This window comes from Oncorhynchus kisutch, linkage group LG13, assembly GCF_002021735.2.
Source record: "Oncorhynchus kisutch isolate 150728-3 linkage group LG13, Okis_V2, whole genome shotgun sequence".
In the NCBI taxonomy this organism is placed as follows: domain Eukaryota; kingdom Metazoa; phylum Chordata; class Actinopteri; order Salmoniformes; family Salmonidae; genus Oncorhynchus; species Oncorhynchus kisutch.
In genome coordinates this window covers 74,847,326-74,857,934 of record NC_034186.2, presented here as the reverse complement: position 1 = coordinate 74,857,934, position 10,609 = coordinate 74,847,326, and the positions used below count along the sequence as shown (strand labels likewise).

General features: G+C 47.0%; 1 protein-coding gene across 3 annotated transcripts in view; it reads left to right on the top strand.

The window, feature by feature from the left end:
• LOC109883760 (carbonic anhydrase 14) overlaps positions 1-7,329 on the top strand; it is a 17,708-nt gene extending 10,379 nt beyond the window's left edge. For 2 of the 3 annotated variants that reach the window (XM_031787360.1, XM_031787361.1), the window contains 8 exons: positions 1,360-1,455; positions 1,678-1,744; positions 2,173-2,330; positions 2,524-2,647; positions 3,553-3,576; positions 3,685-3,769; positions 4,849-4,902; positions 6,940-7,329. In XM_031787360.1, coding sequence (XP_031643220.1) covers positions 1,360-1,455; positions 1,678-1,744; positions 2,173-2,330; positions 2,524-2,647; positions 3,553-3,576; positions 3,685-3,769; positions 4,849-4,902; positions 6,940-7,036 — 705 coding nt within the window. In that variant the 3' untranslated portion in view covers positions 7,037-7,329. The remainder of the gene's footprint in view (positions 1-1,359; positions 1,456-1,677; positions 1,745-2,172; positions 2,331-2,523; positions 2,648-3,552; positions 3,577-3,684; positions 3,770-4,848; positions 4,903-6,939) is intronic. The other variant, XM_031787362.1, reaches the window with a different exon arrangement.
• Positions 7,330-10,609: the final 3,280 nt, after the last annotated feature.

Here is a 10,609-nt window from a genome sequence, read left to right as displayed (position 1 = left end):
TCATTCCCTCTCCCTCCCTCTCTCTATCACTCTCTCATTCCCTCTCCCTCCCTCTCTCTATCACTCTCTCATTCCCTCTCCCTCCCTCTCTCTCTCACTCTCTCATTCCCTCTCCCTCCCTCTCTCTATCACTCTCTCATTCCCTCTCCCTCCCTCTCTCTCTCACTCTCTCATTCCCTCTCCCTCCCTCTCTCTATCGCTCTCTCATTCCCTCTCCCTCCCTCTCTCTATCACTCTCTCATTCCCTCTCCCTCCCTCTCTCTCTCACTCTCTCATTCCCTCTCCCTCCTCTCTCTATCACTCTCTCATTCCCTCTCCCTCCCTCTCTCTATCACTCTCTCATTCCCTCTCCCTCCCTCTCTCTCTCACTCTCTCATTCCCTCTCCCTCCCTCTCTCTCTCACTCTCTCATTCCCTCTCCCTCCCTCTCTCTATCACTCTCTCATTCCCTCTCCCTCCCTCTCTCTATCACTCTCTCATTCCCTCTCCCTCCCTCTCTCTATCACTCTCTCATTCCCTCTCCCTCCCTCTCTCTATCACTCTCTCATTCCCTCTCCCTCCCTCTCTCTATCACTCTCTCATTCCCTCTCCCTCCCTCTCTCTATCACTCTCTCATTCCCTCTCCCTCCCTCTCTCTATCACTCTCTCATTCCCTCTCCCTCCCTCTCTCTATCACTCTCTCATTCCCTCTCCCTCCCTCTCTCTATCACTCTCTCATTCCCTCTCCCTCCCTCTCTCTCTCACTCTCTCATTCCCTCTCCCTCCCTCTCTCTATCACTCTCTCATTCCCTCTCCCTCCCTCTCTCTCTCACTCTCTCATTCCCTCTCCCTCCCTCTCTCTATCACTCTCTCATTCCCTCTCCCTCACTCACTCTATCACTCTCTCATTCCCTCTCCCTCCCTCTCTCTATCACTCTCTCATTCCCTCTCCCTCCCTCTCTCTATCACTCTCTCATTCCCTCTCCCTCCCTCTCTCTCTCACTCTCTCATTCCCTCTCCCTCCCTCTCTCTATCACTCTCTCATTCCCTCTCCCTCACTCACTCTATCACTCTCTCATTCCCTCTCCCTCCCTCTCTCTATCACTCTCTCATTCCCTCTCCCTCCCTCTCTCTATCACTCTCTCATTCCCTCTCCCTCCCTCTCTCTATCACTCTCTCATTCCCTCTCCCTCCCTCTCTCTCTCACTCTCTCATTCCCTCTCCCTCACTCACTCTCTTTTTCTCCCATCTGAACGCTATGTAAATGAATGTAGCAGCACTTTTCATTCAAACTCAAGGGGATTTTCTAAAAATTAGACACTGCCACACACACACACACACATACACACACACACGCTAACCATGTTCCCTCTCTGTGTAGCTGCATGTGGTGCACTACAACTCAGAGCTGTACCCTAACATGTCAGTGGCTATGACCCAGCAGGATGGACTGGCAGTCCTGGGAGTCCTCATAGAGGTAGGACTGTTACATCATAACTAACTGACAATCACATCAACCACTGGAGACTTTACATACTTCAAAAGAGTTGTATTTGTATTTTTACAATAGGTTACAAATTCCCTTTATTTACGTTTTATTTCTTCAGTTGTAAAATCTACCAGATTAGTAAGAAAGGCTTTGTGAATGTATAGTAAAGCCTGCACACTTGTCCTAAAGGGAAGATGTGTGATCTGTCAGACAGGTGAGGAGGCTAACCAGGCCTTTTGGAACATTCTCAACTACCTGGGTCGTATCAGACATGCAGGTGAGACAGCTGTTAATGATTATTTACCTTTATTTAACTAGGCAAGTCAGTTGAGAACAAATTCTTATTTTCAATGACAGCCTAGGAACAGTGGGTTAACTGCCTTGTTCAGAGGCAGAATGACAGATATTTACCTTGTCAGCTCAGGGATTCGATCTTGCAACCGTTTGGTTACTAGTCCAACACTCTAACCACTAGGCTACCTGCTGCACCAGGTAGCTTAATCAAAGTACACCTTAACCAATCAACATTATTACTACAGCTACCTTCTAGCAATGTTACCACGACTACAGTAGTTTATGGGGATTCTCTGATTTCTTATGCAAGTGCCAAACAGCACCACTACGTGCCCCCAGGAGTCAAACCCTGTACATCTCCTTTAACTTTCATCTGTCCATCCACCCCTCCATTCCTCCCTCCGTGGTCAGGTCAGAGTGTGTCCATCCCAGCCTTTGATGTCCAGTCCCTCCTGCCCTCTGACCTGGGGCGGTACTACCGATACAATGGCTCTCTCACCACTCCTCCCTGCTTCCAGAGTGTCCTCTGGACCCTCTTCACAGAGACCGTCAAAATCTCACACACACAGGTGAGGGAAGGTGTGTGTGTGTGTGTGATGGTGATATACTTATGCTTGAATTCAAAGCATCACTATGTCCTCCTCTTCTTTTCTCCCCCTCTTCCCTCTTGTCTTCCTCCTCTTCACCATCTTTCCTCTCTTCCTCCCCTCTTTACTTCTCTCTTTCCTCTTCTGTTCCTCTCTGTCCTCCTTTCTTCCTCAGCTGATGAAGCTGGAGACAGTGCTGTATGCCAGTAAGGAGGACGCTGACCGCGTCGTCATGCAGGACAACTACCGTACACCCCAACCACTTAACGACCGGACCATCCTCTCATCCTTCCCATTAGGTTGGGGGCAGAGGGGGGGGGGGTTCTCTAACACAACCAACAGCCTCGTAGCTAACAGCAGCACCAGCAGAAAGGGCATGGGGCGGGCTAGCCTCGTACCTAACAGCAGCATCAGCAGAAAGGGCATGGGGCGGGCTAGCCTCGTAGCTAACAGCAGCATCAGCAGGAAGGGCATGGGGCGGGCTAGCCTCGTACCTAACAGCAGCATCAGCATGAAGGGCATGGGGCGGGCTAGCCTCGTAGCTAACAGCAGCATCAGCAGGAAGGGCATGGGGCGGGCTAGCCTCGTACCTAACAGCAGCATCAGCATGAAGGGCATGGGGCGGGCTAGCCTCGTAGCTAACAGCAGCATCAGCAGGAAGGGCATGGGGCGGGCTAGCCTCGTACCTAACAGCAGCATCAGCAGGAAGTGCATGGGGCGGGTGGAACACAGACAAAGGAGAAAGAATTTGTGAAAAACTGATAGGGTGGCCTATGACAACACCATAGGAGGCTGGTGAGAGGAGGATGGCTCATAATAATGGCTGGGGTGGTGTGAATGGAATGGTATCTAACTCATGAAAACTGTGTGTTTGATATAATTCCATTCTGCCCATCCTCCCCAATTTAGGTACCACCAGCCTCCCGTGGACAACACTCATTCCAAAGACTACAGAACACACTGTAGACGTATGATCATTTCCCTGTAGTTCTACTAGATGTTGATTGAACATTAATTCCAACTGAATTATCGACTGCATAAACAAAGTAGCACAGCAGTATTTTTACATGAACCCTCTGCCATGACATCATGATCATGTCAAACCGTTATGATCATGTCAAGCCTGTTATTATGTAGGTCTTATGACAGACGTACAGGTAATAAGACAATGCTCTAAATAACATATTCCTTTTCCCACTTGCAGAATCAGTGAAGGTGTACACTGCCGGTAAGATGTGGACCTTCATAGCTGATTCATTATTAGAGTAGGCCTCTGGTCAATGGCTATCTTTTCATGTTTGATGTACTAGTTGGAATATTTCTCTGTCTGTCTCAGGAGAGATCACAGCGATAGTAATAGGAGCTCTGTGTGGCTGTGTTGGTGTGGCTGTCATCATTCGCTTCATAGTGAAGACTATACGGTAAGGCACTGAGCTGTTAAATGGGGTTTCTTAGCTTACTAGCCTGCCTGTGGGGTATTCTGTTTCTGATTAAACCAACTACAGAGTTATCTGTAGTAGAAAACAGTACCGTCAACTAGATTTTTGTTGTGCTGGTTACCTGGTTACCTGTGTTTATCATATGAAACTGTGGTATGCTTTGATCCAAAATGTCCTGGGTTTCTTTTTGTTCTTGGTGTCTCAATCTTCATATTTCTCTTGGCAGATTTTTCAAACACCTGCATAATGAAAGGGTCTTGGTAAACAGGTGGAATCCTCCATAATACCTGATACCTACTGCATCCATGTCCAATACTACATGTTCATAAACCAAATGAATACCAGTGCCAGTGTTCTCTGTGACAGGGTTCTAATTACAGGGATGTCTGGAGTTGCTAGCCATGCCTATACTAAACGTTTCTCCCCCAAAAGTGTTTTGGCACCCCTTGAATTGTAAAAAAAACCATCAAGTGGGCACCCCCATCAGTGTACCTCCTAGAGTCAATGTGTAAATCCAACCCTGATCAAAAATAACATTACTATGTTAACCACCAGTGATTGGTAGATTCCCTGGCCTATTTGCTCAGGTCTAGGATCGGTTTGTTACTCCAATCCTAACCGTAACCACCAGGAGGTAAAATCAAAAAACTGACCTTAGATCAGTGATCAGGGGCAACATCATCCTCTACCATCTGATTGTTGCTCTGACTGTGTGATAATTGCCCACTTCTTAATCGACCCTTTGTCCCTACATTATGCACTTTAGATTTAGAACCAACAGCCTCGCTTGCCAGGCTTAATGCTAAAGACACATGGTTAGGAATGAGACTAAAGAGCTGAGATGATTGGCTAGGTGTAAGGAATATGGCAAAAGGTTCACCCAGCCCACACCATACTGCCAATAACTATCTCATTATTTCACATCTAGAAAACGTGCAGAGGAAAATGATAAAAGGGTCGGTTCGGGGCATGATTGTTGCCCTTTTAACATGATTGTGTCTGTCTGTGATGTGATCGTTTGTGTTTCCTGGTCACATGACACTGTGTTTTCATCACAACAGCTCCACCTCTAGCTGGGACGTCCTGCCTAGCATCCGGCCGGCCCCCGTGCCCAGGTCACCAATCAGATTATGACCTTTGACCTTCACCCCTTTAACCCAAATCCCTGATTCTACTCCCCATCATCTGCCTTCTGTCCCTGGCTAGAGATAACTCCTAGCACCCCTAAACGTTGGTGTGTAGCCTCCAGATCTGAAGAAAGCGTGTAGATGTATCGTTAAAATCGGGCTCAATTGAGCTCGTTCTACTTTTAGCCATTTTACTTACCAATCTAATTCCTTAAGATCTGCAAACACCAAGGTGGTCTAGGAGTTGTTTTTTGGACTGGGACTCTAGAAATTCCAACATCACGTGTTATCCTAAAGAATCCTAATCCATTCCTGTAATCCTGTTATTCTAGGAAATTTCACAACTCATTTGTTTAAAGTAGATTGTTGTGTCTTTAAATCCAGTGTTGTACTAATATAGCACATTTTCTCCCTCTCAATAGCTTTTTAATGATGTAACTTCCTACTGGGCACACACGGGTTCAAATCAAATCAAATGTATTTATAAAGCCCTTCTTACATCAGCTGATGTCTCAAAGTGCTGTACAGAAACCCAGCCTAAAACACCAAACAGCAAGCAATGCAGGTGTAGAAGCACGGTGGCTAGGAAAAACTCCCTATAAAGGCCAAAACCTAGCAAGAAACCTGGCTGTGCCGTGTGGAGATTATAACAGAACATGGCCAAGATGTTCAAATGTTCATAAATGACCAGCATGGTCAAATAATAATAATCACAGTAGTTGTTGAGGGTGAAACAAGTCAGCACCTCGGGAGTAAATGTCAGTTGGCTTTTCATAGCCGATCATTAAGAGTATATCTACCACTCCTGCTGTCTCTAGAGAGTTGAAAACAGCAGGTCTGGGACAGGTAGCACGTCCGGTGAACAGGTCAGGGTTCCATAGCCGCAGGCAGAATAGTTGAAACTGGAGCAGCAGCACGGCCAAGTGGACTGGGGACAGCAAGGAGTCATCATGCCAGGTAGTCCTGAGGCATGGTCCTAGGGCTCAGGTCCTCCGAGAGAGAGAAAGAAAGAGAGAATTAGAGAGAGCACACTTAAATTCACACAGGATAAGACAGGAGAAGTCCTCCAGATATAACAGACTGACCCTAGCCCCCCGACACATAAACTACTGCAGCATAAATACTGGAGACTGAGACAGGAGGGGTCAGGAGACACTGGTTGAATCAATGTTGTTTCCACGTCGATGTGGAACGTCGTCTGTGCCCAGTGGGTCTCTACGTCACACTCTGTTGAGTCATTGATCCGTTCACTCCACCAGGCATTACTCCTCGCTTGTTGTTTACTTGGACTTTTACTGTACTTTGAAGCCTATGAATTATTATTATAATAGATTATGGCTTTATTTCATTTGTTGGCTTTTCTTCATTTTATTTTTAGTCTGTCAGTCAGTCAGTCAGTCAGTCTTTCAGTAAGTCAGTCAGTCTTTCAGTAAGTCAGTCAGTCTTTCAGTCAGTCAGTCAGTCAGTCAGTCTTTCAGTAAGTCAGTCAGTCTTTCAGTCAGTCAGTCAGTCAGTCTTTCAGTAAGTCAGTCAGTCTTTCAGTCAGTCAGTCAGTCTTTCAGTAAGTCAGTCAGTCAGTCTTTCAGTCAGTCAGTCAGTCAGTCAGTCTTTCAGTAAGTCAGTCAGTCAGTCTTTCAGTCAGTCAGTCAGTAAGTCAGTCAGTCAGTCTTTCAGTAAGTCAGTCAGTCAGTCTTTCAGTAAGTCAGTCAGTCAGTCAGTCAGTCTTTCAGTAAGTCAGTCAGTCTTTCAGTCAGTCTGTCTGTCTGTCAGTCAGTCTGTCTGTCTTTGTCAGTCTGTCTTTCTGTCAGTCCATTGTTGTCATTTGGTTCATTTACACATAGACCCACCATTGGGATGTTTCCCAACAAGAACAAATCCATGCAGTTATTTAGTGTATCACTCTGCTGGATGGTTGAGTAAACTGCTACAAAATACAGTGTAAACAGGGGGAGTATGACATACAGCAGGATCAATGCCATGTACTTCCATTGATGAGTCGGACTGCCTGTGCCCTCTGACATGTAGGACTATGGAGCCAGGGAAGGAGCTGAAACAGGACGTGGCCCTCAACACGACCACTGAACCAGGAAAAAAAGAAGATCCTGTCCCCCCCTCAGTCTGAGACCAATCAGAGACCTCCATGAACATGTCACACAATTTGTAATTGAAGACTGTATAGTCCGAACAATGTGATTATGAAATCAGCCCTGCACATTCCTTGCCAGTGGAAGGCCTGTGTGTGTGTGTGTGTGTGTGTGTGTGTGTGTGTGTGTGTGTGTGTGTGTGTGTGTGTGTGTGTGTGTGTGTGTGTGTGTGTGTGTGTGTGTGTGTGTGTGTGTGTGTGTGTGTGTGTGTGTTGCTTGTCTGAATTCAGCTGTAAATACATTAAGCATCAAAATAAAGGGGTTGAATGACGATGTTGCTTGGGTCAGTGTGATGTTCACACTGGTGTAGTACACATGATGAACACTAGACACTGCTGTAAGACAAGAGGTGTAGTACACATGATGAACACTAGACACTGCTGTAAGACAAGAGGTGTAGTACACATGATGAACACTAGACACTGCTGTAGGACAAGTGGTGTAGTACACATGATGAACACTAGACACTGCTGTAGGACAAGTGGTGTAGTACACATGATGAACACTAGACACTGCTGTAGGACAAGTGGTGTAGTACACATGATGAACACTAGACACTGCTGTAGGACAAGTGGTCTAGTACACAACACATCCTGGGGAGGTAGGTAGCCTAGCGGTTAGAGCGTTGAGCCAATAACCAAAAGGTTGCTGGATTGAATCCCCAACCTGACAAAGTACAAATCTGATGTTTGGCCTCAAAACAAGGCAGTTAACCCACTGTTCCCTGGTAGGCTGTCATTGTAAATAAGAATGTGTTCTTAACTGACTTGACTAGTTAAATAAAGGTTCAAATTAAACATGATGAACACCAGGTAGAGGAAGAGAGCTGATAGACCCAAGATGCACTAGTTTCTACTTCCCTATGTACACACACATATAAACAAAGACACACTATTATAATATACTTTAACCAATTATGCAGCAGAGGCTCTAAACTTGCTGCAACTTCATTAAGTGATATCAATCCATCTGTCATCCATCAATTCACTTCTTTACATGTGGTCTGTGTTACTTAATTGGCAAAGAAACAAAATCCAACTCTGCCTTGATTGGGTTGTATCCATTTCCATCCCTTCCTACTGTATCAGTGGTCAGAGAAACACAGAGATCTATGGCCAAGGATCAGTTTCCTCTCCCCTCGTCCCCTCCTCCTCTCTCGTTCACAGCCTGGGGGTGAAATGGGATGGAATGCTGGAGGTGTTGGAGTAGGGCAGATAGGATTACTCATTCCTTCTCAGGTTGGTCAGTAGTATCACTCTGGTGGGATTGTACCTGGATGTTCCTTACATCTTACGCTCTTCTGTGTGACATCATTAGTGGTCTGAACATGAATATGACATGAGAATTATTTTCCTACTCCTTCATTTTCTCTGTCTCTCTCTCACTTTCCTCCCTCTCTTCACCTCTCCTGGACGCCACTCCCAACCCCCCTGGGGATGGACAAACAGATGGACGTACTCAGTCACACTTGGCACCTGTGTCCCATGAATAGTTAAAGAGGGGTTTGGTGACTATCAGGCTGTAACTGAGATTAGAACAGCCAGCAGGACTCAGTCCAGGAGGCAACAGGCCGGGCTCTGGGACTCCCCAGGAGGTAACAACAACCAGCAGGAGGGGCATGATGCCTACCCTGTGGTGGAAACGTAGACTTGGGTGGAAGGGAGAAACAAAGCAAACAACTGTCAATCTGTGGGTAAACAAACACATGACTGTACATTAGACCTCTGTGCCTGTGTGTTCATCCAAAGGGATGTATATGTATATACAGTATGGAGAGGAGACATTGTAGCTGTGTTGTGTGTTGGTGTTTTGCTGAGGTGTTTAAACACTGTAATGCACCGTCACCTTCCTATAGATATACCATTACCTGACACCGGTGTGAGTACACGTGTCCTCTGCATGCCGAAGCCCGTAGAATAGCTGGCCTACAGTAGAGTGGATTGGGTATGGTGGTAGGGACATTGGGGGATAAAGTAGGGGCCATTGAGTAGGACTGCTAGGAGAGAGAGAGAGAGAGAGAGAGAGAGAGAGAGAGAGAGAGAGAGAGAGAGAGAGAGAGAGAGAGAAAGGGAGAGCGAGAGAAGGAGAAAGGGAGAGAGAGAATAGCAGAACAGCCCACCTCAGCACCCGACAAAAGTCTCGACACCACAGCAGAACAGTCCACACCAGACCCTGACCATAGAGTCGACATCACAGCACAACAGACAAATGAAGAACCCCAAGCCCAGCGGCTCTCACCCCCTCTGAGCACCCCCCCTGTCAGCCACCCTGATAGCCCTTCTGACAACCCCCCCACACCCACTGAGGACAAACACAAGACACAGATTGTACTACTTATGGACTCAAATGGGAAATATATAGAAGAAGAAAAACTTTTTCCCAAACACAGTGTGTCTAAACTCTGGTGTCCAAACACCCAGCGTGCCCTCGACCTTCTGTCTGAGGACCAACTAGGCTCACCTAGTCACATATTAATACACACAGGCACAAACGACCTGAGAGCACAGCAGGAAAGGGTGGCCACAGCACTGAAGGGAGTGATTGAAAAGGCTTCTTCTACTTTCCCCAACGCACAAGTGGTTATCTCCACCCTGCTACCACGAAAAGACTTCCACCCTGCCACAATACAGCAGGTAAACGCAAGTATTTCTCGTGACTGTGCCTCAAAACCAAATGTTTTCCTGGCCCACCACTCCACCCTGGACTTGAACAGCCTCTATGACCAGGTCCACCTCTACAAGGCAGCAGTGCCCACCTTTGCCCAAACTCTAAAGGACATCGCTCTCAAACATATCCCCAACACTTCACACAGGAGCAACAGATCAATAGACACCCCACCCAGACCAGCGAGACACCCTCCCAGACCTGCAGGACCCCCCCCCCTGGACCTACACATAGAGGACCCACGCCAAGAGGAATTACATCCAGACCACAGCACCCCCAGACACATCCACACCCCCACCCCAACCAACTTACTGGCCTAAGGACAAACCACGACCAACAACATTGGACACTCTATGGAACAAAAAGCCTTCACTATATCATCCTGGAATATCCAAGGCCTGAGGTCATCTGCCTTTGGCCTAAAGAGCAGAAACCCAGACTTCACCAAAGAAATCGGTAATACCCACTGGTTGCCCTCTAGGTTACAGAGAGCTGGTAGTCCCATCCACCAAACTACCAGGTGTGAAACAGGGAAGGGATTCAGGGGGTATGCTAATTTGGTTTAGAGCAGACCTGACTCACTCCATTAAATTAATCAAAACAGGAACATTCTACATTTGGCTAGAAATTCAAAAGGAAAGTATCCTAACAGAGAAAAATGGCCTCCTGTGTGCTACCTATATCCCCCCACTAGAATCCCCATACTTTAATGAAGACAGCTTCTCCATCCTGGAGGGGGAAATCAATCATTTCCAGGCCCAGGGACATGTACTAGTCTGTGGCGACCTAAATGCCAGAACCGGACAAGAACCTGACACCCTCAGCACACAGGGGGACAAACACCTGCCTGGAGGTGACAGCATTCCCTCCTACATATGCCCCCCTAG